The 26,480-nt window shown below is 44.0% G+C and overlaps 1 protein-coding gene and 1 long non-coding RNA gene across 9 annotated transcripts in view; one reads left to right on the top strand and one right to left on the bottom strand.

Annotated features, from left to right (window-relative positions):
- The window catches only part of LOC147652917 (uncharacterized), a 38,113-nt gene extending 36,468 nt beyond the window's left edge, over positions 1-1,645 (bottom strand). The window contains exon 1 of the long non-coding RNA XR_015286818.1: positions 847-1,645. This is a non-coding gene — a long non-coding RNA (uncharacterized LOC147652917). The remainder of the gene's footprint in view (positions 1-846) is intronic.
- On the top strand, positions 1,185-24,820 carry RNF4 (ring finger protein 4). 8 transcript variants are annotated; one of them, XM_023925623.2, is made up of 8 exons: positions 1,722-1,793; positions 8,005-8,168; positions 8,635-8,755; positions 9,481-9,560; positions 10,760-10,769; positions 12,541-12,706; positions 21,747-21,795; positions 22,133-24,820. In XM_023925623.2, the coding sequence occupies exons 2-8, from the start codon at positions 8,160-8,162 to the stop codon at positions 22,280-22,282; spliced, it is 585 nt and encodes a 194-aa protein (XP_023781391.1). In that variant the 5' UTR covers positions 1,722-1,793; positions 8,005-8,159; the 3' UTR covers positions 22,283-24,820. The 8 variants fall into 8 exon arrangements, with proteins under 8 accessions (XP_086745123.1, XP_086745121.1, XP_023781391.1 ...); XM_086888994.1 differs by having other exon boundaries at positions 1,768-1,880; XM_023925621.2 differs by lacking the exon at positions 1,722-1,793 and adding an exon at positions 2,128-2,491.
- The last annotated feature ends 1,660 nt before the right edge of the window (positions 24,821-26,480 follow it).

Genomic DNA, 26,480 nt, shown 5'->3' on the forward strand with positions numbered 1-26,480 from the left:
AAAATACCTAGTACAAATCTCCAGCACTTCGCACCCAGAGGAGGAGAAGGGAAGACAAATCACTAGGGCAAGCTACCAGTTCATCTACAAATAGCCCAATTGCCAGGCACAGGACAGTAAGAATCCAGAGAAGGACAGCTGCTTATTGCACTAAGGTAAAACTGCTGGGGAAAACCCTTTTTGATAGTAAGGTGAAGGCCTTGAAAAGCCTCTGCAAATGTTTATGAGTTAGACATTGGATCTGGAGTAATTATTCCATGGGTAAGAGGTAACAATCTCCCATGCTGATGGTTCATTCAGATGAATTTTGCTCAGTCTTTTGGAAACACACTGAGAAAAATAATTTCTGCACAGATTGAGTGATTAGATATTGGAATGGACTGCCCAGGGAAGTGGTGGAGTCACCATCACTGGGGTGTTTATGGGAAGACTGGACACAGCCATGGTATTATCAGCAAAAATCAAGAATAAAACTCCTTAACCAGTGTTAAGAAGCAGACATTACTTTATTATGGCACCAGATGCCCAGGGGGTAATTTGGCCTAATGTTCATGCTTGGCTTAAGATAATATATGTGTTTATTATCCAGGGATCACAAAATATGCTGAGTTGGAAGGGACCCACAGGGATTATTGAGCCCAACTTCTGGCCCTGCACAGCACCATCCTCAAGAATCACGTCATGTCCTGAGAGCATTGTCCAAACACTCCTTGAACTCCATCAGGCTTGGGGCTGTGACCACTTCCCTGGGGAGCCTGTTCCACTGCCCAACCACCACCTTTTTCTAATCAACCTAAACCTCCCCTGACACAGCTTCATGCTATTCCTTTGGATCCTGTCACTCACCAAAGAGCAGAGATCAATGTCTGCTCCTCTTCTTCCCCTCATGAGGAAGTTCTAACTGCAATGAGGTCTCTGTCCTCTCAGTCTCCTCCAGGCTGAACAGACCAAATGCCCTCAGCTGCCCCTCAGACAGTTTCCCCTCAAGGCCCTTCACCACCTTTGTCACCCTCCTTTGGATACCCTCTATTAGTTTAATATCTTCCTTATATTGTGGTGTACATAATCAGAGAAGCGTTAGATATGAAGTTGCTGGGGTTTGCCCAGTGAGCCTCAGAGGGGTCTCTCGAGGGTCTCTAGGAACCCTTGGTGGTCTTCCACACACAGTGTTGTTTTTTGCCCTTGGTATGAAAGCTGCACAATGTTTCTGAAGGAACTAGATTGGGCTGACTTGGCTCCTTCCAAGGTGCAGTAACAACCACACAGTTCAATTAACTGTTTCTTCTGCATGAGCAGTTTATAACACTCTGGTTTACATGGTGGTGTCCAGTCACTGGTTGGACTTGACGATCTCCAAGATCTTTCCCAACCTAATTGATTCAACGATTCTGAAATTCTGTGAAACATTCCCAGAGATGGGGGAGGGGGTGGAGAACACCACCCCAAAAGCTCACAAACACTCCAGCTCCAGAGAACACAGCAAAAGCACGGATTGGCTTCGGCCGCCCCTTTCAGGGTTTGTCAGGGCCGAAGTAACTCGAGGACCAGGAGACCTTTCCCGAGGGGTGGCGAAAGAACCCAGCGGGCCCCGATAACCCCGCACAGGCCCCATGCCCGCACGGAACTACAACTCCCAGCACACCCCGCGGCAGCAGAGGAGGTGGGGCCGGTCGGCAAGTCGTGATCTGATTGACGTGCGCATCAGCCACTCGGAGAACTCAGGGCCGCGGCTCTGCCAATGGTGAGCGCGCGGGGGCGGGCACTGCCGTGCGCCGCTGCCGGCCGGCTCTGAGGTGAGCGCGGCGGGCCGGGGACTCGACCGGGGGGAGCGGCGCTAGCGGGTCCGTCCCTCCCGGTCGCCTGAGGGTCCAGGGTGGCAGGTGAGGGACACGAACGGGAAGGGAAGGGAAGGGGAAGGGGAAGCGGAAGCAGCCGTTCCAGGCCGCAGTGGGGGGAGCGGAGGAGATGCGGCCGTTCCTGCCGGTGCGCGGGGCTGGGCCGGCGCCGCCCCCGCTCCGGCCTGAGGACGGTGCCCGAGCCCCTTTCCTGGGTGCGGCCCTGTCCGAGGCGCTCCCCCACAGCCCCCGCCGAGAGCTGCGTGGTGGGTCCGCCCTTCCCGGCCCGGCCGGGTGCTCCGGGGCCGGATCCGCCGCCGCCCGGTTCGCGGGTCGGCCCCGGCGGTTCTGCCGTGCCCTGCCCTGAACCGGCGGGCGGCCGTAGCGGCGAGGTGCGAGCACGGCTGGGCTATCGCCGGTCCTGTCCCGTCTTCCCTGTTCTCCGCCGGGGCTCGGTGGATGTAGCTGCATGAAGTTGTCGCTGTGCCCTCCCATTTTGTGTGACAGCAGGAGTGGGGGGAATGTTCCTCGCCCACCTCAGCCCGCACCTGCACTTCTTTACAGGATGTGGAAAGATTCAACTAGTTTTTTTGCTTTGTTCTGGTTTTGGGACTATCGAAAGTGAATTGTGGCGTCTCTCGCAGAAAGTTGTGCAAGTAAGAGCAATGAGCTTTTCTGGCCAGTATCCATTTTTCTTTTCTGTGTCTGGAATAGGACATACGGCCAATGAAAAGGTTTAGTGTGTTGTTTTGTTCTGTGGGTGGGTTTGGTTGTTTGTTGGATTTCTTGGTTGTTTTTGGAATTGTTTTGGGGTTTTTAGGTTATTCATGAACATGTATTTTTCTGCAGATGTAGCTGCCTGCTTAGAGCAGGCAGACTGATGTATCTGTTTATATCTGGTTATCTCTCATCTTTACTCTTTCTATGGTGCCTCTCACCAAGGTCTTTAAGTATGGGAAGGTTTTACCTAATTTGGGGAACAGCGACTCAGTTTCTTTTTTCACTAAAGTTGGTGTAGTGCATTTGAGAAAATGAGAGCATCTTTAAAAGTACTGGAAATACAGGATAGGAAGGTTTAAAAGAGTGAAAGATTAGTGTTCTGCATAGTAAAAAAAAAAATTGAGACTAGCGCTTTGTGCCTGGTATGTGCATCTTCTAAAGACAAAAATGTCGTTATGCAGATGCATCTTTGATACATTGTATCTTGTTAGGAGTACAAAAACATTTGTAGTAGAAACGAGATGCAAAGTCTTAAAGGCACAGTGATGTCTTGGACTGGCTACCTAGAGGAGAGGCTATACAGAGTTAGGGAATAAAATGGGTATTTATCAAAGGTGTCTAACAGATACACCTTGGGCAGTGTGAGAGCCTCACAGAGGATACATCCTAAATGGAGGACAGTCAGGAGTTTTTTGGGCAGATCTAAGTTAGGTCTGTTTACATATCAGGGGTTAATTGTCCAGTTACAGCTTCAGGTAATGGAGTCACATTCCCCCAGTTTGTTTCCCCCACAATTTACTTTTGTTTGTAATTTTTGGGCCTGGGGCTGTGATGATGAGTTGGTTTTCAGGCCTGGAAGGATTGTTTTGTCTGACCAAACTATTATGAGAGCTTACTAGCACTGTATATGAAGTTCAGAGTTATACACTAAGCCAGTACAGGATCTGAAAAATATAAAACTATAACTTAAGGCATCATTTAAATATCCCACTTCAACAAATTCAACATATGATTGTTATACAAATGTGTTGTTAGCTGTGCCTTGCCCATTCCCAGTGTTTGGACTGACATTATTGGTTTCTTTAAGTAGGTACTTCAGTGTATTTGTCATGTTTAGGATGAATATGAACTTAAGTCTTGTCTGTGTTAGTGAGACAGGGAAAATGTGTATCTCTTGCTTCAGACAGTTTCCAGTATTCTAGAGAATTGTTTTTGAGCGTTTAAAACATGTTTAATTAGCTCAGCTTGAACTCAGTGAAAATGTTGACTTTTTTGTAGAGGAAAAAACAAGACAAATGATGAATAGCAGTAGTTACCACTCCTAGTGTAAACATTCTTAATTTAAATAGCTTGACCTTCATTTTTCTCAGGTACAGAGAAAAGTTGGTACTTGTAGTCTTTGAAATGCTATTTGTTCTGAGAGTAGCACTGCTTAGGAGCAATAATTGCATGTGCAGAACTCTGCATATGACAGGAAGGGAAGTGGCCTGGTACTGTACCATCCTGCAGTGAAGCCATAGAAAATCTGTTATAATTGAAAGTATTTATTGCCTTGCTAAGTTGATCTGCTAAGTTTTTACACAAAGAAAAGTTTTTTTTCTTTTTAAAAGGTCATAATTTTAGAATTTCGAATTGATGTCTGCATGCATCTTGCTGCAAGTCTCACAGATAACTGCAGCTAAAGCTGTGACTGAGGTCACTGGATGTCTGTGGATTGAGGCGGGGGAGGATGCTGCAGTAATTTTTTCTATTATCAACTCCTGGGAGTCTTGGTGCTGTCTGGTTTCGTAGTGACTGCTGGAAGAAGGGTGTTATAGGTCTTATCATGAACTTGGGCTGTCCAGTCCTGTGTAACAAACTTGGTTGTTAAGTGGTCCTGCAGTTTTGAATTTTAAAGAATTATTTGAAATTAGCCAATCTCTTAATATGCAGTGTGCATACCCTGTTCCTGTATGTTACTAAACTTGATCTGTGGTATATTTAAGAAAGTAAACTCTGCTTTGTTTTCAGAATGTTTGGGCAGCTGATGTTCAATGAGGTTTCCCCAAGTAAGCCAATAACATGTGGAAGTCTATAGCCACTCAGAAAAGGTTTGTTCTTACAAAACGAAAATGTTACAGGATCATAAGACTTCTTCCAGAGTCTTAATAATTTCCAGCAGTCTGATTTTCTTAGTGAACAGTACTCTCCTGAGATGAGCCATATTGATTAATCTACCTGATGATTTGAGGTAGTTTTTTCAGTGATGAGCTTCCCTGTGGGTATTTATTGCATTGGCAAATCTAAACTACTACAGTATTTAAAGTGGATAGGATGGTCTGAACATGTCTTCTATTGTGTGTTACTTCAGGTTTCACCATAACTTTAAGTTTGTTGGTTGGCTTCATTTTTTCTTCTGTTACAGCTCTCCTTTGGCTTTTAAGTCACTCATAGCCAAAGAGAATCAGTGCAAGTTTTTGTTTGGAGTCATCACAGCTGAAACCATTGCACTGGGTTGTATTCAGTGTGAAGTCTGAAAAGCACCAAGTCTTGTGAAACCTTCTGGGTATTTTACATGCAAACTTATGCTGCCTGATGAATACAGTAGGCTTATTTTTTGCTGTCTTTCAGCAGTGCAGGTATGTCAGTATTGTTGTTCTGAAAGAGTCTATTTAAAAACAGTTCTGACAACTTATAATTTAAAATAAGCTTATATAAAGTTTGTTCCTTTATATTTGTCAGGTGTATGCACTAACTAAGATTTCCCAGCTTTTTAATGTCCAGGTATTTTTTCCAATTCAATATCTGAGGAGAAGCAAGGAAAATGTCTCTTGGCTTTCTTGATTATAAAAGACTTACAAATAATCTAATGGCCTAACTTCTTAATATACCTCATTTGTTGCTCAGTCCTGTTCATCCTCTTGCTGTGTGCAAAAAACTGGTTTACCTAAGTAATTTTTCATTTTGTTTGTTGCTGGTCAGTGAAGATGGTAACTTGTCTTGAAGCAATTATTTTGAAAGAGCAGATATGTAAGGTTTAGGGATGGCTCTCTCCCTTGCCTCCATCCCTCATCCCTTGTGCTATGTCTCCTCCTTCCCCTCCCTCTTCCCCTGGTCTCCTAAAACCTCCAAACCCATGAATAATAGTCATATGGAACTAGGAGCTTGTATAGCACCTAGAAAATATGCTCACAGAACAGTCTCTCTGTTCTTCTGGTTTTTGTTTGGTTGGGTTTTTGTATGCTTGCAGCATTAGGCATGGCCTGGTTTTAAAAGTTCTTATCTTCTATCCCAGAAACTCAGTAAAGTGAGTAAAATAGGATATTCCCAAGAAAGTTGATAAGGCTCACTGAGAAGCTTTCTTTCTTAACAAGTGAAATGAAATCTAGACCTTAAGAACAGTGGGATGAAATGTTAAAAGGGAATTCTCATTAGCTGGATGCAAAATGTTACAGAAATGATTGCATGGGTGAGTCCTGCATTGAAGAACCAAGAGACTGAAGTCAGTCTGCCTTCGCTAGTAGCCTGACTCTTCAACATCCCAGGTGACAACATAAGACTATTTCTTATCTACCAGAAAAGATGAACATGTCAGTTTAGATTTAAAAAAAAAAAAAAGTGGGAGTGAGTGTTACACATAATAGTTCCGAAAATGAGACCTCTTTTGCCCGTGGACTCACTAAGCACTAAGTCTGGCATATGTGGTTCAACTAGGGGGAAAACAAAGGCATGTTGACTTTCATTTTGGTTTTTGTGCCTGTTTTAAAATGATAAAATATGAGAAAATTGATGAGTGATGTATTGTGCTGCTTAAAACCATACATAAATATATCTTTGGGCTTCGTAATAAATACCAAATTTAGTGTAAGCATTTTTATCAAGCGTATTTTGTTTTAATAATGTCATAGTTCAGTGTTAATGAGTCTCTTAAGAAAGTGATTTAAGAAATAGCATAAGTTGAAGCGGAAAAAGAGCAGTCAGGTTTCCTTTAACTGAAGGCTAGGATTGACTACCAATGCTGTTCCATCCCACTGCACGTTCACACATTTCCCCATCTGGGAGTAGGCTACAGTGTGTGTGCTGTTCTATGTGGCAAAAATCAGTCAGATCTGGGGACAGTTCAGCAGTTCTTGTTTAACGTAGTGTCCTGGTTTTGGATAAATTTAGGAGGAAACATCCCAAAAGGGTGTCTCCTCTAACAAGGTTGATTTTAGCAACCCCTCCCCCACAGGTTCCCACAAATTCAAAAGGAATTCCCTTGGAGAAAGTGAAAAAAACCCTGTTTATTTAACAGTTGGATTGCTCACAGGCATGAAAAAAAGAATGAATAATGTTAAATAATAAAACCTCTCACTGCTCTGAGATGGTAGATTCAGAGTCCTTTCTGTAGGTGTGGCTTGTTTCTCTCTGGCATTGGGGTGCATCATGGTCCCCTCCAGGCTGCTGGGGGCGGGGGGCCAGGCCATGTTGTGTTTCTGACCCAAGAAAAACTGAACAGTTCCAGAAGAAGAAGCCACAGTCCCAGGAAAAAAACTTACTGCCTCAGCTCTCGCTCTCTCTCCCTCTCTCTCTCTCTCTCGCCCTGGAGAAAGAAAGTACAGAGCTGGGAGAAACTAAGAGGCTTATCTCTGTGTTTTTGAACACAGGTGCCAAAATAATTCCACTACTTCTCCCCCCCTCTCTCGGCTCTAACTTGAAGCTGCAGGACTCATACCTGAGCACAGAGCAGATGTGGATATTGGGATATCTATAGGGGATACAGGACCATACAGTCCCCCAAGACACATGGTTATTACTTTCCTGGTCCCTCCACTGTGTACACTTGTGCCCAGCCCCAGCTCCACACTGTGTGTTGGACAGGTGGTAACTACAACTGTACCACAGCCAGGCTCCAAGATGGGAGCTTCAGTCAGTTACACAGAGTTGTCCTTATGCTTTTCACCTCTCCTCCTTGGCTGGGCATGCACATGTGCAGGTAACAGAGCAGCTACAGTGAATTCATGTTCTCCTGCACATCAGCAAGTATCTTGAATATAAAAGTTGTCTGCTTCACTTGCTTTAAATTCCTCTCAAGCTGTTTTTGGCTCCCAGCTGTTGGAATCTGGAGATGGGTTGCATAAGAAAGCTGCTCATCTAGAGTTTAGGTTCTCTGAAGATGGCTGTTTATGACAAAATTCCCACTGATTCCTGCCCACAGACATTGCCTTGAGTATCATTCAGTTGCTTTTTAGCTCATTGTCATTTGGATTGCTTAATATTCTTTGAGTTTGCTGTCAAACTCACTTTTTCAGGTCTTTAGTTCATGGGTGAGAACGAGGCTTCAGGCCCCGCTGCAGGTACTGAACTTGTGGACTTTCTTCTCCTCTGACTTTGGCAGAAACTGGTGGCACAGGAATGGGAATCTTGCAGCAGGGGGTGTTGGAGAGTACAAGCATTGCAGGCAGCTAACCTTCTCCCTTCTCTTTGATAGGTTTGGAAGAACAGCATCCTCTGAACTTGAGAAACCTGGAGTTCTTATCAGAGAGCTACGTAAAGGAATCTACAGAAATTATAGCTGTAGCTTCCTTGCCATTACTTTTTTGGTGTTTGTACCACTTTTTCAGTGGTTTTAGATCAAGGAACACTATGAGCACAGTAAGTATTCTGCTACTCAATGCAAACCTGACCCTTGAAACATGTTTTCCATTGTATTTCTGCAAACTGTTTTAGGAGTTTATAGCTAATACACAGGAACATAAGTATATGGAATCTTCATATAAGTTCAGTAAAGATTTTTAATCACTCTAGGTGCTAGCAGTAGTACCAAAATGCTCACGATTTCAGCAAAATCTGATAAATTCTGAATTAGTTTCTCATTTGCAAACCATCGTGATAAGCTTTTTCTTGGAGAGGCAGCTGGTAAGAGATCTGTATCTGGGCTGATGTTTTTTCCTTGCTGGAATCAATTCAGGTAAGAATAATCCATACCATCTTTTGGTGAGCATTACAGCCATTCCAGGAGTGTTTTCTGTACCCTTGTGTGCTTTCCTTGGTGTTGCAAAATTGAGGGCTATGTTAATATTGCTTGCACAGAAAATGCTGATTCTTTCTTCTCTCTTAGACTCAACGGAAGCGCCGTGGAGGAGCAGTTAGTTCTAGGCAAGCTCAAAAAAGAAACAGGCTTATGGCTTCTACTGCTGAAATGGCTTCAGAAGCAGAACCAATAGAACTTGAAGAAAGTGGTAAGCTTTCTTTTGAAGTGATAAGGACAGAAAGTACTTCTGGAGGGTTTGGGTCCAACTGAATATGTGCTTTGCCAGTTTCTAGGCTGTTTACTGGAGAAGAAGGGAGACATGATTTTAGGAAGTGCCTAGGATGGCATTGCTAAACAACAAGCCAACTGAAAATTGGTTTGGTTGGTTACTGAGCTACAGTGCATTCACTGTTAGTGATAGATGAGTTGCACAGGAAAGGTCCTCAAGAGCTGCTCAAACATCTGTGTGTTTGTTCAGATGAGATGGGAGTTACAGCAGCTGCCACTATACAGAGTGACAAACTAAATTTGGGAACTCACAAAGTTTGAAGATAAGGAAAACTTTTTATCATTAATTTTGCCCTATCCCTCAAGGGGACATACACAGCACAGTACTATTATATCCTATGTGATTCATGTTAAATTTCCGTGGGATAAACATTCTCCTGTGTCAGATGAATTGTCTGTTGTTGTCATCCAACAACAACATGTGAACCATGTGAGGAGCTTAGCTGCTCTTTTGCATTTCAGCTTGCTGAAAACAGGACTGGAAAAGCTCTCTGTGGATTGCTGAGGGCAAAGCTTGAGTGAAATGTTGGACTCATTCCTGAAGAGAAGATGGACTGGAGATGGTTGAATCTCAGGGTGTTACACTGTGGCAGGCAATTTACTTCCTCTGCAGTCTCTGATCTTGATTCTAACTTTGTTTTTCAGCTGGTGAAGAAGTAGTAGATCTCACATGTGAATCTTCTGATCCTGTAGTCGTAGACCTAACTCACAATGACTCTGTTGTGGTAAGTAGTGAATAGCACACTTGTCTAAATATTGTAGTCAAATTAGTTTTGTTGTGTGTTGCCTGATAGAATCTGACTTTAAGGATAAGTTTTAAGTTCAGAGTTGGCTTGTGAGGGCATGAAGGTCCTGTATTACAGATAACAAAAAGGTTCTGGAGGTGCACTTGCTGTTAGTGATAGGGTAGTATAAAATAGCTTTTTGCTCCAGAACCTACTTTATATGAATCAGTCATAAGTAGTGTAATATAAAGAGATGCAGTTGATGGGTGAAGATTTTCTAGATGTATTAAAGGTAGAATTATGGAATTGTTTGGGTTGGAAAAGATCATCGAGTCTAGCCATTCACCCAGCAGTGCCAAACCCACAACTAAGCCATATCCATAAACACCACATCTGCATGTCTTGGAAATAACTCCAGGGATGGTGACTTCAAGCTGCCCTGGGCAGCCCATTCCAATGCTTAACAACTCTCAGTGAAGAATTTTTTCTAATAGCCCTATAAGACAATGATTTAAAGAAAAAGCCAAGGGAAAGAAGAGTAAGTATAAGAAGTTCAGATTAATACTCAAAGAAGTCTTTTAAAAACATTATTTTTTTTTTCTGCTCTTTTGAAAGCTAGAATAGTCTTTGATCCAGCTGACAGTGCTGTTTATTCCCTCAGTTTTGGGGTGCTGCTGCTGCTGTGCCAAGCAGAAACAAGCAACAGGAATAGCATAGGGAGTATTTCTGTCTGGGGTTGTGCCTGAGCTTTTGCAAGGAAAGGCCTCAAACTTAACAACAAAATCTGTGCTTACCCTGCTCCAGTTCCACCAAGAGCAGGCTGGGGATTTGGTTTCTTCAGCAGCTGGAATTATATGAAGTGTTTATGGACATCACTGCTGAACTGGCCTGTTAGAGGAGAAAAAGGGAAAGAATCACCTAAAACCCTAAAGCATGGAACTAAAATGGGGGAGCAGGCAGGAGTGGATTCAGGTGATTCATAAGTTACCTGTATTTCTACCCCTTTGGAGCAGTGGGGGCAGAACTATCAACATCCACATAGTTCTGTACAGTAATGCATTTAATATACTACTTTTAATATTCTTAATCAAAATAAGCCTACCACTTTTAGCTTGTTTTGTTGGAACTGTCATGCCTAGATGCACAACAAGCCTAATTGTATTTTCTTTTCTCTCCCTTCCCATATGTATTGATGCAAGATTGTTGAAGGTGAGTTGACATTTTAAAACTGATAATGGTATTCTGTTGGGAAGGATGAGAATTTAACAGAAAAGTTTTGTGGATATGAATGTTTAGCAGAAGATTGTCTAGAAATGAAAGCAAGCTTTGATATATAAAAAGATGTTTTTAGGGATAGTTGTTGCTGAAACAGCTGAGAGAACAAAGGTTTAGTCAGGTTAGAAGGTTTAGAGCAAAGGTTTAGTCAGTTAGAAGGAAGTTTTATGGCTGAAGTCCAGCAGGTTATGTGATCTTCAAACAAATCATGTTTGCTACCAAGTGAAAAAGCATATGCAGACAGAAAGATGTTTTTTACCAAAGCAAAAAGAATTTTCCACTGCAAAGCAAGCTTCAAAGCTTAACATGTAATTACTAACTCAGATGATTAGTTAGTCACTAACATAATTTGGTAATTTTAGTAGTTTTGATAGGCTATATGTAAATGTAAAAGTATTGTGTATGATGCAGATTGGTTGTTATGTAATAATATGCACAGCAAAAGAAAGAGATATAATGCATTGTAACCAGAACCAAAGGGGCTTCAGGACACAGGGCTTGCCTGTAGCCTGCAGCTGTAGGCCGACCCACAACCCTGTGCTGTTACCTAGTCTCTGGAATAAACAGCATTATAAAGAAAAGCCGTCTGAAATCCCCATCTCTCCATCAGCTCTTACAGAATTCTCCTAAATGTAATAATTATTATTATTTTGTTTGCATTTTCCAATGAATTTGAGCAACATTTATGGAAACTGCAAAAGGCCAAGGACATTGCTAAAGCATCTGGCCAGTGCCTTAGAGAATGAATCCAGTCTCTGTTAGTATCAGAGCTTGTAGAAAGTATCTGAAATAAAATATATCAAAAGCTGCTCTAAATACTTTTTCTTATTTTCTAAAGACAGATTTTCTTTAAGCCCCAAGTTGACCATAAATTTGTTTAGCACTAGAATATGGGTTGTGAATGAAAAAAAAGTCAGAAGTTTTGTTTAACCTGTATTGCAGTGAAGGAAGTAAAGAAAATTAAAAGAAAATTATTTGTGCTCATAGTATTCAGTAGTCTAACATACCTCTAATTTTGCAGTGAGAAGTATTAACTGTTTTTCTGCTTTAGATGTTAAAATAGTTACAGGTCTAAAGAAGTTCATGTTTTACATCTTTCAGACGTGGTTCTGATTACATTATTGGAGATGTATTAGTATGTTGTCAGTTGCTTACCTAGAATGTAATCTGTCCTGTGCTCTGAATGAAGCAAGAGTAAGTCGAAAAGTAGTAGCACTAAAAGTAGTAGCTGAACACTTAGGCAGGAAGTGGTTTTAATTTTGCAACTTTTTTTGTTGTTTCATTGACTAGTAGCTTGATTATTTCTACGTGGATGCTGGAGTTGCAGAGGGAAACTCGAGTTCAGTCCTCTCGCTTCCAGAGCACAGCAATTGTTGCAGTTTGTAGCAGTTTCTGTCTGTAAGGATTGGAAGAAGTATCTTTATGGGGAAGATTAATTCACAAGTAGTATAATTACGTGGAATGTGTGACACTGAGGACCTTCAGTATTAAGCTTTAGTTGTTTGTAGGGTGAAGAGAGCAAGTGTTTTGTGTCAGTATGTAGCAGAATATTCACAATGTCTGGACATGTTCAGCCTTAATATTTGGAAATCAGTTTGTTTAAGACTGCTTTTAACCCAGCTGAATAGGATCTATTCTTGCATTTGAAGGATAGTTCCAGGGAGAGAAATAATAGTATAGCTAACTTAACAAAATTAAATTACAGAGAACCAACGACAAAGGAGAAATCTCAGACTAAGAAGCCAGCGACAGTCAGACAGCTGTGTACTCAGTAGTGATGATGAAGATGAAACAAGAGATAATGATGTGTATGTGGCTGATAAAGCACCTCGAGAGCTGGGACCACTGGAAGAGGAAACTGCAGGTTCTAAGTATGTATGCCTCATGACCTACCAAACATTGAGTTGAGCTTCTTTTGAGACAAGATTAAGTTGTATTTGTCATCACCTGACTTTCTTTGAAGCCTTCACTTATTCAGTTCCCTTTTAATGAGTATGACATCCCATTTTGCATGACAGTCAAGTGATACCATTTTCACTTCAGGATGAAAAGCCAGCCCAAAACAGATCTACAGCTTTGTATTCAGCCTTAAAGATGAGTATGGGGTATGTCAAGGAAGTGAGGATTAGTCACAGGCCAGAGCTCATAAAATATTGCATTTCCTTTTCCTACAAAGCTCCAGTAGTTACGTTACATATAAAATACTTCCATTGGTGTCCATGAGGTTTGGTATCACAAGACTGGCAGGCAACAGACTGGCAAATTCTGGTAAAAATACATATGCCTTCCCTGCCTTTTTTACATACTGTGCCAGTTGCTGCCTTTCTCAAAGCAGCTGCTGTCCTTCCCTAGGTATACTTGCGAGGTGATCCTGAAGGTTATGCTCTTACAGTCAATTCTTGTTCTGTCTCATGGGTATGCTTGCACGTGGGATGGGAGTCTTCCTGTTTGAGTCAGTAAAGACCCCATTCTGCAGAGAAAGAGTAAATCCTGCTGCAATGTGTTAGACTAAGGAAATGAAATCTGGTGTCTATGTGACTATGCAGGTTGAAGAGATGCCTTAACTGTTTGTACTAGTTTGAAATCAAACCAGTGAGAGATCGCAAGTCAGAATTATAATTTAATAGGAAAATGATAAAAAGAATAAATGCAATAATATCAAAAACACTGACAGAGTCAGAATACAGCCTGGAACCCTGTTAGGGTGATGGTAGTCGTCCAGATGAGGTGGTCTTGTTGAAGCGTGATCCTCTGGAAGAAAGGGGGTCTGGTCTTCAGCTGAAAGTCCAGCAGTAGCTCCTGTCCTCTGGAAGTCCCGTAGGTAAGGGCTGCTGTGGTGTTCGAATTCTCAGCTTATATCCCGTATGGAATGCTTGGCTCCTCCCTCGGGGAGGAGCATCTCACAATGGGATGGTGAGTCATGAGATAAGGCCTTGATGAGCCATTAACAGAAAACAGTCCAGGAGGAAGTTATCTCTGAGTCATGCAGCAAGGCAGTGGTGGGCCCATTAACAGGGGACAATACAGGGGGAAGTTATCTATGAGTCATGGGGCAGGGCATTGATGGGCCCATTAACAGAAGGTAGCCCGGGGGGGGGGGGGGAGGGGGGGAGGCAGGGAGCACTGCCTCACCTGGTTTCAACAGTACATGAGGATGGTGATAGAATATACTGCAACCCAGGACATAATCCACCCCTTATTCTATTACCATCTACATAATTCCAAATCAGTACCTTCCTTAAACTCCACACACACACACACACATATATATATATATATATACAATGGAACCTTACACACAGTTCTCACTTAAAATGAGGTCTCCTTGTGGCACACATCGGGTTTCCCCATCTTTCCGCATTACCCACCAAATGCAACCAGGTCCTTGAGCGAAGACAATCCCACGGGTAGGTTTGCTCTTGCCTGAGGTGGGATTAATCCAAACAGTCTTTCCTAACATACCTCTCATGTGTACCACAGGGACTTTATCTCCATCCACCGTGTGCAAGGGTTCAGACTGGGCAGGACCAGCTCGATTGATGGATCCTCTGGTGTTAACCATCCAGGTGGCCTTTGCTAAGTTCACTTCCCAATTTTTGAAGGTTCCTCCACCAAGTGCTTTTAGGGTAGTCTTGAGTAGTCCATTGCACCGTTCAACTTTCCCAGCAGCTGGTGCATGATAAGGGATATGATAGATCCATTCAATTCCATGTTCTCTGGCCCAAGTACTTACGAGGCTGTTCTTGAAATGCGTCCCGTTGTCTGACTCGATTCTCTCAGGGGTGCCATGTCTCCAAAGGACTTGCTTTTCCAGGCCCAAGATGGTGTTCCGGGCAGTAGCATGAGGCACAGGGTATGTCTCCAGCCATCCAGTGGTTGCTTCCACCATGGTCAACACGTAGCGCTTGCCTTGGCGGGTTTGGGGAAGGGTGATGTAGTCAATTTGCCAGGCTTCCCCATACCTGTACTTGGACCATCTTCCACCGTACCACAGAGGCTTCACCCGCTTGGCCTGTTTGATTGCAGCGCAGGTCTCGCAGTTGTGGATAACCTGTGAGATGCTGTCCATAGTAAGGTCCACCCCTCGCTCACGAGCCCATCGGTACGTTGCATCTCGTCCCTGATGACCAGAGGCATCATGGGCCCAACGAGCTAAAAATAATTCTCCCTTGTGCTGCCAGTCCAGATCCACCTGTGATATTTTCACCTTGGCAGCTCGATCCACCTGCTCATTGTTACGGTGCTCTTCATTAGCCCGACTTTTGGGTACATGAGCATCCACGTGTCGAACCTTCACGATCAGCTTCTCCACCCGAGCGGCGATGTCCTGCCAAATCTCAGCGGCCCAGATGGGTTTCCCTCTGCGCTGCCAGTTGGCTTTTCTCCAGCGATCCAGCCATCCCCACAGAGCATTAGCTACCATCCAGGAGTCAGTGTAGAGATAGAGCCTCGGCCACTTCTCTCTTTCAGCAATATCTAAAGCCAGCTGGACAGCTTTAAGTTCTGCGACCTGACTCGATCCACCCTCTCCCTCGGTAGCTTGTGCAACTCGTCGTGTGGGGCTCCATACAGCAGCTTTCCATTTCCGGTTAGTGCTTACAATTCGGCAGGAACCATCGGTGAAGAGGGCATATCGTCTTTCACTCTCCGGTAGCTCATTATATGGTGGGGCTTCCTCAGCACGTGTCACTTGCTCCTCTTCTTCAGAAGATAATCCAAAAGTCTCACCTTCAGGCCAGTTTGTTATAATTTCCAGAATCCCAGGGCGGTTCAGGTTTCCAATACGGGCACGCTGTGTAATGAGGGCAATCCATTTGCTCCAAGTAGCATCGGTGGCATGATGCGTGGAAGGAATCTTTCCCTTGAACATCCACCCCAGCACCGGCAGTCGGGGTGCCAGAAGCAGCTGCGCTTCAGTACCAATGACCTCTGAGGCAGCTTGGACTCCTTCATAGGCGGCCAAAATTTCCTTCTCTGTTGGGGTGTAGTTGGCCTCGGATCCTCTGTAGCTTCGGCTCCAGAATCCCAGTGGTTGACCCCGAGTCTCACCAGGCACCTTCTGCCAAAGGCTCCAGGACAGACCATTGTTCCCGGCTGCAGAGTAGAGCACGTTTTTCACTTCTGGCCCCGTTCTGACTGGACCAAGGGCTACCGCATGAGCGATTTCCTGCTTGATCTGGGCGAAAGCTTGTTGCTGTTCAGGGCCCCAATGGAAATTGTTCTTCTTGCGGGTAACCAGGTAGAGAGGGCTCACAATCTGGCTATATTCAGGAATGTGCATTCTCCAAAAGCCTATGGCACCTAGGAAAGCTTGTGTTTCCTTCTTGTTGGTCGGTGGAGACATCGCAGTGATCTTATTGATGACTTCAGTGGGAATCTGATGCCGTCCATCTTGCCACTTTACCCCCAGGAACTGGATCTCCTGGGCAGGTCCCTTGACTTTGCTCCTCTTGATGGCAAAACCAGCCTTCAGGAGAATCTGGATGATCTTCTGTCCCTTCTCAAATACTTCTGCTGCCGTGTTCCCCCACACAATGATGTCATCAATGTACTGCAGGTGTTCTGGAGCCTCACCCTTTTCTAGCACAGTCTGGATCAGTCCATGGCAGATAGTAGGACTGTGCTTCCACCCCTGGGGCAATCGGTTCCAGGTATACTGCACACCCCTCCAGGTGAAGGCAAACTGAGGCCTGCACTCTGCTGCCAGAGGAATGGAGAAAAACGCATTTGCAATATCAATGGTCGCGTACCACTTTGCTGCCTTGGATTCCAGCTCATACTGAAGCTCCAGCATGTCTGGTACGGCTGCACTCAGTGGTGGCGTGACTTCATTCAGTCCACGGTAATCCACCGTCAGTCTCCATTCTCCACTGGACTTACGCACTGGCCATATGGGGCTGTTAAAGGGTGAACGAGCCTTGCTGACCACCCCTTGGCTCTCCAGCTCACGAATCATCGTATGGATGGGGACCACAGAGTCTCTGTCGGTGCGGTATTGCCGACGGTGCACTGTTGCTCTGGCAATTGGTACCTGTTGTTCTTCAACTCTCAGTAGTCCCACAGCAGAAGGGTTGTCTGAGAGACCAGGCAAGGTACTCAGTTGTCTGATGCCTTCTGTCTCTAGAGCAGCTATCCCAAAAGCCCAGCGATAACCTTTTGGGTCTTTGAAGTACCCGTTCCTGAGGTAATCTATGCCGAGGATGCATGGGGCCTCTGGACCAGTCACGATGGGGTGTTTCTGCCACTCATTCCCAGTTAAACTCACTTCAGCTTCCAGTACCGTGAGCTCCTGGGATCCCCCTGTCACCCCAGAAATAGAAATGGGTTCCGCTCCCACATACCTTGATGGCATTAGAGTGCATTGAGCGCCGGTATCAACCAAAGCCGTATATCTTTGTGGGTCAGATGTGCCAGGCCATCGGATCCACACTGTCCAATAGATCCGGTTGTCCCTCTCCTCTACCTGGCTAGAGGCAGGGACCCTCTAATCCTGGTCATGGTGCACGTTGCTCTCCTCCGGTGAATATGCTCTTGATGTCCCTTCAAGAGGATCACTCATATCATCATTTCTATACCTTCTGATGTTCTGGCCACAAGAGACCGGAGCGGCGCTGGCTCTAGATGAGCTCCTTGTGGTAGTTGTCCCTCTTTTTAGTTCACGTACCCGGGCTGCTAAGGAGGAGGTGGGTTTTCCATCCCACTTCCTCATGTCTTCTCCATGCTCCTGGAGAAAAAACCAGAGGTTACCTCGTGGAGTGTATCCTTTCTCCCTGGCTGGGGAATGCCTACTCCTAATAGCAGAGACTCTTGTTGGTTCTGGGGAGACGTGGTAAATTTCTTCCTTAAGTTCCTTTTTTAGTTTCTGATGGCCCTCTTCAATCAAGCTCCGGACTTGCTCAGCCAGCCTTGTTTCCACAGATGAGACATGGGTGCGAAACGGGGCAGTGACAGTGTCCTCGTAGATTCTTAGTTTATTGGCCAGGACACCCACCCTGTCCTCACCTTCCCTCCATTGCAGTGTTGCCAGGTAACGGGAGTACATCTCTGGTCCAAGCCGTGCAAATCTCAGCCACATCTGTGACGTGCACTGGACACCATCTGGGCTCTTAGGAAATCTCTCATCTTCTGCAAAAATGATCTCCAGCACAGCCAACTCCCTCAGGCATCGGATACCCTGTTCCATTGTGCTCCATTTTCCCTGGTGCACCTGGAGGTCTTCTTTGCAGAGGTATCTGTCCCTTACACTTGTCAGCAGTCGCCTCCAGAGGCTGAGAGTTTCTTGGGTTCTCCCAATCCCCTGGTCAATGACCACATCCCGGGACAGCGATCCCAGTTGCCTGGCCTCACTTCCATCCAGGATGGTGTCGTTTGCTGCAGCGTCCCAGATGCGGAGCAGCCAGGTTAGGATGGACTCGTTCGTCTGGCGGGTGAATTCCCTCCGCAGGTCACGCAGCTCACCTAGGGATAGAGAGCGAGTGATAATCTCTGGTTCTGTCTCCTCCGCTGCGTGTGAAGGTCCTGCCTCACCCTCATCAGTCACTATGCAGACTGATTTGCTTTTTGATTTCTTTTTCTGAATGGGGGCAACTTCTACCGGTTTAGGCTGCTCTGGTTCGGTGACTGTTTGTGTGGAGGTGCTCATGGCCCTTTTGGTTCCTTTCTCCTCTGTGGTAGTCTGCGTAGACATGGACGCTGTTGTTTTGCTCTTGGTTCCTTTCTCCTCTGTGGCAGTCTGAGTGGACACGGATGCTGTTGCTTTGCTCTTGGTTTCTTTCTCCTCTGTGGCAGTCTGCGTAGACACGGACGCTGTGGCTTTGCTCTTGGTTCCTTTCTCCTCTGTGGCAGTCTGTGTGGTCATGGATGCTGTTGCTCTGCTCTTGGTTCTTTTCTCTTCCTCCTCAAGAAGACGCTGTACCACACCAAACAGTGCTTTGTTTCTAAGCATGGTGTACATGGTGCAGGCCATGCAGAGAAAACAAAACAGCAAGACTAGGCTGTCCTTGGCATCCAGAGAGAACTCAATATTTTTAAAAACTGCTGTGCCTGACCTGAAAGGCTGGAAGAAACCACTCTCCACTCTTCCCACCAAGGGCAGGGTGCGATTGTTGAGAAGGTCCCAGATGTAGCAGCCCAGACTAGGACAAGCAAACAAAATTGAGTATATATTCCGAATGGTATTCATTGCCTCACAGGTTATCATGCCATAAGCATAATAAACCAATAAAGCAATTCTCATACCATTCCCTGGTCTCAACAGGAGCAATACAACAGGCAAGTAGTTCCCCATGTGAGGGAAAATATAGAGAGCAAGATACAGTACCCATATAGACAAGCCAACCACCATGGTGGATAGGTTTCTGTTAATATGAAATTGCAATTCTGACTTTCTCTCAGGTTAATGCCCCACGTTGGGCGCCAAAATATGTACTAGTTTGAAATCAAACCAGTGAGAGATCGCAAGTCAGAATTATAATTTAATAGGAAAATGATAAAAAGAATAAATGCAATAATATCAAAAACACTGACAGAGTCAGAATACAGCCTGGAACCCTGTTAGGGTGATGGTAGTCGTCCAGATGAGGTGGTCTTGTTGAAGCGTGATCCTCTGGAAGAAAGGGGGTCTGGTCTTCAGCTGAAAGTCCAGCAGTAGCTCCTGTCCTCTGGAAGTCCCGTAGGTAAGGGCTGCTGTGGTGTTCGAATTCTCAGCTTATATCCCGTATGGAATGCTTGGCTCCTCCCTCGGGGAGGAGCATCTCACAATGGGATGGTGAGTCATGAGATAAGGCCTTGATGAGCCATTAACAGAAAACAGTCCAGGAGGAAGTTATCTCTGAGTCATGCAGCAAGGCAGTGGTGGGCCCATTAACAGGGGACAATACAGGGGGAAGTTATCTATGAGTCATGGGGCAGGGCATTGATGGGCCCATTAACAGAAGGTAGCCCGGGGGGGGGGGGGGGGGGGGGGGGAGGCAGGGAGCACTGCCTCACCTGGTTTCAACAGTACATGAGGATGGTGATAGAATATACTGCAACCCAGGACACTGTTTGGCTTTACATTTTTCAGAGTCTGTACTGCATTAGTGTGTAACTTTGAACTCTATATCTATAGAATGCTAGTTAGCTTTCTTCCCATTTTGTTCAGACTAAACAATATTTCTGGTATGGGAGCCAAGGTTACACCATTTGCCTCGGGTCCTGGAAAGTGTAAACAAAAATGAATTTGGGGGGAAGCAAACCAGGGAAATGTGATTTCATTATTTGAAACTATAATTGGACAATTACCTCTGATATGCAAATAGACCAAACTTGTATCTTTCTGAGAATTTCAGGACTGTTGTCCATCTTAGATGTGGCCTCTGCAAGGCTTTGCACTGCCCAAGGTTTATCCTTTGAAGGCCTTTTAATAAATACCTACTTTATTGTTTTAACCCTGTCTAGCCTCTATTCTAGGTAGCCTCTCCAACCATCAGAAGTACATAAGAATTGTGGTATAAACTTATTTTAAAGTGTTTTTGTTGTTTTTGGGGTTTTTTTGTGGAGAGCAGGGTAAATACTGGGTTAAGTAAAGCTGATGTGCTTTGAGCCTTTTGGATTACTGAAAGGCAGTGTAGGAGAGAACTTGAGTATGTAGTTTTTGGGTACCAGGTCATAAATAGGCTACCGAAAAGTCCTATGCTATTCTAATCCATAGTGTGCTTTGCCAGTGGAGTTGTAAATGTTTAAATTTTGGTTGTTAAGTACTTCAGAGAATAAATACCACTAATTGGATCATGTAAGAAAGTAATAGTTTGTTCCTTCAGCCTCCTTTGTTAAAGATTGCACCTTCCTGCTCTGTGTAGATAAGGCTGAAAGAACTCAGTGCTTCAGCATTTGATGTTGACAAAAGGGTCCTTCCTGGTGCTGGGGATAGCCAGGGCCATCTGTAGTGTTGGACTCTACATCCTTCTAAGATTATCATCAATTGTGGTTTGTTTCTGAAGTGTTATAGCTGGTGCCTCAAGAATTTGAGGAGTAAAAATGGGAGAATTAGTGGAGTTAAATTCTGTAGGTGAAACTAGGGATAGATGTTAGTAGTGCTCCCTGCTTGAATTGAAGATAACGGGATAAAGGCCATCTGATGCTTTCTATTCATGTTTGATTAATAAATAAAAAATTGTGATTCAGTGTGGGTGGTGATGTAAGAAAGCCAAGTGTCTAGGGTAAAGAGTTCTGAAGGTTTAAACTAGAGATTAGTTTATAAAGCTCGTGTTTTTGTTAGCTGATACTACTCAGCACTTGGGCTGGCTTGTGTTCCCTAGGCAGCCATGCTGTGGCTGTTGCTACGTGTGTGTGCAGTACTGCTTTCCTGGAGGCTGAAGGCAGCAGAGGCACGTCTGTAACCACAGCTCAGTAACAGACACTGAGTCAGTCTTTCTACCTCGGAACTAGAAATTTGGGGTTGAGTATTTCCTCATGTTAGTGTATTCCTGACCTACTTTTTATAAGGAGGAGTTCTTGGAATGTGTATGTTACTGGGCTATTGCTAAATTGGAGCGGAGGATTTTCTGACAGCCTCTTCCCTTTCTAGTATGACTCGTTTCCAAGGTACAGCTCAGTGCTTTTGTTACAGAGCTGTCACTGATGGCCTGTTGGAGATTAGAGCAAAAGACTGCTGTGAGTTCTGCTTGACCAGGGTGACTGAGTGCATCTTCCCCATAGGGAAAATCTTTCCTTTAGGACAAGGAGACCCAGTCTAGTTATTATATGCCACAAACTGAGCAGTTAAAGATACACAGGAATCTTGAAAAGTAATGCATTATGGCTAGTCGGTGCACTCTGATGGTGACGTGACATTTTGTGTGTGGGTAACCCTTGATTGTGCAGTGAAATTAATGGCTGTGTTCTTTCTTGCTCTGTTCTCTGTACCACAAGGCCGTCTGGTACTGTTAGCTGTCCAATTTGCATGGATGTCTACTCAGAGGTAAGGATCCACATGCTGTCATCCTTTATATTTGGTGTGAGGGAGAAAGGGGCTGAGGGAGAGAGCACAACTCACTTGGCTGGGGTGGGATGTTACAGAGAGCTGGCTTGAAGCAAAGTTTGCTTTGAAGCTCATAGTAATTTGTTAGTCTGAGTGACTTGGTGGTGGGGGTAGAGGGAACCCTTGGCAGGATGGCACTAAAAGATTTTCAGGTTCCTTAGTGTTCTAAGAGTAAAGGACAATTCCAGATATTCTAAGTCCTGTTTGTGTGATGGTATTAAACCAGCAAAGTTGAATTCTCTACTTCCAATGCCTGTTGTGGTTTCTTTTCTTCCAGATTGTGCAAAGTGGACGACTGATTGTGTCAACAAAATGTGGCCATGTCTTCTGCAGTCAGTGCCTCCGTGATTCCCTTAGGAATGCCAACTCTTGCCCAACCTGCAGGAAGAAACTCACTCACAGACAATATCATCCCATTTATATATGAGTACTTTTATTTCTCAGGACAGACTCAAATGGATTTTGGGGGAAATGTTATATTTTCAGTGCTCTGAAGATTTAAAGAGCAGCAGGTTGTGCACAAATCCAAATAAAACTGGTTTTTTTTTGGAGACCAACTTGAACGTATCTAGACAGCTTTTTTATGGTCCTAGTTACTTCTTGTTATGTTCCTGGTTATCATGCTACATCGATGACAGTGTCTAAGCTACACCAGCAACTTAGACCAGGAAGGAAGCAGTTAATCCATTTCCTTCTACTTTTTTTGAATGAGGGAGTTTGAATATTTTGTTCTTTCTTGTAAATTATTCCTACCTTCACATACAGGTATGGAATAGTTTCCTTTCAGAAGACAGATCAGCCATTTACAGTTTCATTACACCGGGTTTTTTTCATCCTGTAAGAAGCTCTTGACTCTTGCTTTCTTGAATATTATTGCCCAAGTAGAGTGTTCTGTACTGATGGGTTGGTTTTTCATAAATCAGTCTTAAATTGACAACAAAGGTTATGCAATAAAGTAACCTGCTGTTAACCAGCAGTCATGTATTTTGGACAGAAGATTTGAACATTCAGATGTTTTTATGAACTCCATGAGATCCCAAGTACATAGACACATTGCAGCACGTACAATGTGAACATAATTCCTTAATTGTTTTAACTGCCAATAATTCCTGTATTTTAATCCAAACACTGAATTTATTTTCTAACATGATGAGATGCTCTCTTGCGTTTAATTGTGGTGTAACACTCTCTCCTAATAACTATCAAGAATACAGTCTTCTCTAGGCTTCCTAGTGATGAACAAGAAGAAAATTCATCTGTATGCTGAATACCAAACTACCTACAGATCATCTTACTGTATCAGCTGTTCCTGGTGTAATGCTTTAAGTTCAGTGTGTTCACTTTGCTGTTCTCAGTGGTTACACTGACATCTGACTGGATGTAGCCTGGTGAATAGGATTGAAAATTAACTGTACTGCCATTATTGAGTGGAGGCTTTAAAAAGCATTTGGTAGCAATGTTGGCAGCTTGTTAGAGAAAAGTTTCATCTCCCTTTGCCCTGAGGGTTGTCCAGTTTTCTTTAAATGCAGTTTTAATAACAAAGTCAGATATCCTAGGAAAGACAATTCCTCTAGTTGAGAAGGCAGGAATACACTAGTTTATGCATTCTTATCCAGTCACTTTTTCCCCAGGACTGAGTCTGTTTTAAACTTACAGCTAAAATCTCCAAGCTGATGTGGAATCCAGGGTGCGCTGATACAAACAGGCTGATGTAGACAAGATAATTAAAATCAGTGGTTTATGATCTACAGCTTGGTAGGTGCATCTATGAAAAACTCCAGAATTAAACTTGGCCATCTCTTGGCAGTTGGTTGCTTATAGAAACCATTATCTGTGCCCTGGTGCAGCACAATTGAAGGATGTGTTTAGTTAATGTTGATAACACACGTGTCTTTGCTAACCTTGGGATCTGTAAGAAGCCTTTAATTAAAGAAGCTCTTCTAAATTAGCTGTCTCCAGCTGCCTTGCAACCCAGAGTAGACTTTTTTTTTATTTAATTAGGATATTTCTGAATATAGTAATAGGGAATTTTGTTACATGAAGGCTGTCTCAAGAAATGCAGTACTTTCCCCACCCTGGTTTGGACTGGCTTTGGTTCAGTGCTGTTAGCAGGAATATGGAGTTTCTGTGTTGTGGCAATAGGGTGACTCCTACAGAGTTACACACAGGTACTTGCTGTGTGCTCCCATGGGTAAGATAAATTACAACCAAGGACTGTGGCTATCTCAGAATACTGTGGTGCCAGTGATGGCTACATTCGTGTCCCAAGAAGCAGAGAGTTGATGCTTAAAGTATAATTGTGTGAAGAGTAGCAGCCCAACATTAAAACTGTATAGACCCATAAGGGTCACAGAAACTACTTTGTCCCAGTGGCTTAACAAAGAAGCAGTAAATTATGTCTGGTTTTCCTGGGGTGGCTGCTGTGTGAAAGGAATGATCACAAGAGGATTTAAGGGATTACTACTTGAGGATAAGGATGAGTCACTTAACCGTGCATCTTTCACAGTCTACTAGCCATAGCCTAAATGATTTTGCACAACTTCCTCCATGTAAATACCACTTTAGAGTTAGTGTCTCAATAAATAGATCTAATTGAAATTTGGATATCATAAGCTATAACAAAAAGTTTTTAGCTTTTGTGTACCCTGTGAAGTGCCACAAATTTTGTGCATCTCAAAACAGTATGTCTCAGTACATGGGAAAAAAATTGGAAATTCCTTACATGTTTTTTTTCTTTAAGGGAAAAAGTCTGATGTATTTCAGTTCCAGCAATATTTCACATTGACAAGAACTCATAGAAAATGAAAAAAATCTTTATATTACATAGATGTCTGTCTTGTTGTATATAGTTAAATTTTTCTTGTATTTAATTGTATTCAAGTCTGTCTGCCTATCTATGTTGAACTCTGCTGGTAGGCAGAGGGTTCTCTTAACAGGTGAAAATAAAACAATTGGATTGATGAAACACAAGTGCTTCTTCTTTTCATCACACTGGAGTCACTGATTTGAGGCGAAATAATCCTGAACACCAAAGCCCCTCAGATGCTGGGACCGTGGGTTGTGTGGGGCAAAGGAGAAAGGCACTGCCCGGGACAGGAGGGGTGTGGGGATGAGAGGGTGAAGCCCTGCTCGGGGTGGGGGCAGTGGGGCGATGCAGAGGTGGGCTTGTGAGCGGGGATGGGCTGGTAGCCAGTGCCAGAGAGAGAGCAGTGCAGGGGCTGGAGGGTGTTGGGCACCTGGGGGTGCCGTTGCCTGCTGCATGTGGAGCAGCCACTGGAGAGAGGGCAAGGAACAACGTTGAGGAGAGAGCTGGGGTAGTTTCAAAGCTGCAATGAAACTCACTTGATTTCTTCTCCAAAGAAACTAAAGAGATGCTGTTTCCTGAAGGTCTTGGCTTATCCCTCTTAGCTGCTTTTATTGTATTTTGTTTGTTTTTACTCTTTATATTATACACATATGGAATAGCTGCCTTTCCAAACACTGATGAGTAATTTGCTATTTCATTATACTTTTGTCTTTATTCTAAAACAAACTTAGTTTTTTTTTTTCTTTCTGCTGTGCTATCTTTGCCTTATTACAGTACATTCTGTAATAATGGATCTTTTTTTACAGGACTTTAGTGACAACCTCCATCATGCAACAATGTAGCCTGCTGTTCAACAGCTGTCAGATGTTATAAATAGAGGGCTGTGTGGACAGGAAGACTTGTTATGTGGAGTCCTTGCTGCTCCAGTGAAGCCCTTGATCTGCTTCTGGTGGAATATTGGATCCATCAGATCCATGCTCTGATTTGCAGCTAGATTTGGCACTTTGGGTGGATGAAGCATGCAGCAACTGCAGAAGGATGTTCTCACTTGGGGTTTGATTCTGTATCACGTTTTTGGAAAGCAGAAGGGGTGGACATGAAACATGAACCAGTTAGAAAACCAGGTCGAGGGCAGAGCAGCCCTGGTCTGAGGAGCTAAGTATGAACCACGGTCCACTGGCTGGGCTGAAGGTGTAATCTGGGTGATGTTTGCAGTGCTGCAGTGGCTGAAGTGCAGGTTGAGACTGGGAGGATGGTCCTGGGGGCTAGAGTGGAGACCACGGCTATGGACTGGGGACCAGTGCAGGAGCATCATGAGCTGGAAACTGGAACTGCAGGGGGAAGTGTACAGATGAGTTTGCAGCTTTTTTGTGTGTGAGCAGACAGTTGGCAAAGGGGAATTGACAAGGGTAAGTGCTGGTGTATGGCAGGTGAAACACATTAGCAGGGCCATAGCTGCATTCTCTGCAGAGCTCAAACCTCAATTTGCCTGGATTAGGATGGTGGCACACAGGTCTGGGGCAATGCTGACAGGTGACACGATGCCATCTATGAAGATTTTAACTTTAGAGATGTGTACTTGCATTGTGTCTGATCTACACTTGATGGCAGTGAATGTTAATTTGATATGTTCTGTTAAAATCTATTTTACTCTTTATGTCAAGAGCATGCAGTTGAGCCCTTGGGCTTCTGAGGATGGTTTAATCTCCAAGTACTTTGTCTTTTTATGTCAACGTTGCCTGATGATGTAAAATCCAGCTTGGTTGTTTGTGTTTTATCTAAAGACCAAATTCATTGTTGTTTCTACAGTTGATTTAGG

The sequence above is a fragment of the Cyanistes caeruleus genome, chromosome 5 (genome assembly GCF_971803275.1).
Source record: "Cyanistes caeruleus chromosome 5, bCyaCae1.hap1.1, whole genome shotgun sequence".
In the NCBI taxonomy this organism is placed as follows: Eukaryota; Metazoa; Chordata; class Aves; order Passeriformes; family Paridae; genus Cyanistes; species Cyanistes caeruleus.

What these genes read in the sequence shown, in the direction of transcription:
- RNF4 (XM_023925623.2), top strand. An exon ending in AATAGAACTTGAAGAAAGTG is followed by an intron (nt 8,756 to 9,480) that starts GTAAGCTTTCTT and finishes TTTGTTTTTCAG; the next exon opens with CTGGTGAAGAAGTAGTAGAT. An exon ending in GAGGAAACTGCAGGTTCTAA is followed by an intron (nt 12,707 to 21,746) that starts GTATGTATGCCT and finishes CTGTACCACAAG; the next exon opens with GCCGTCTGGTACTGTTAGCT.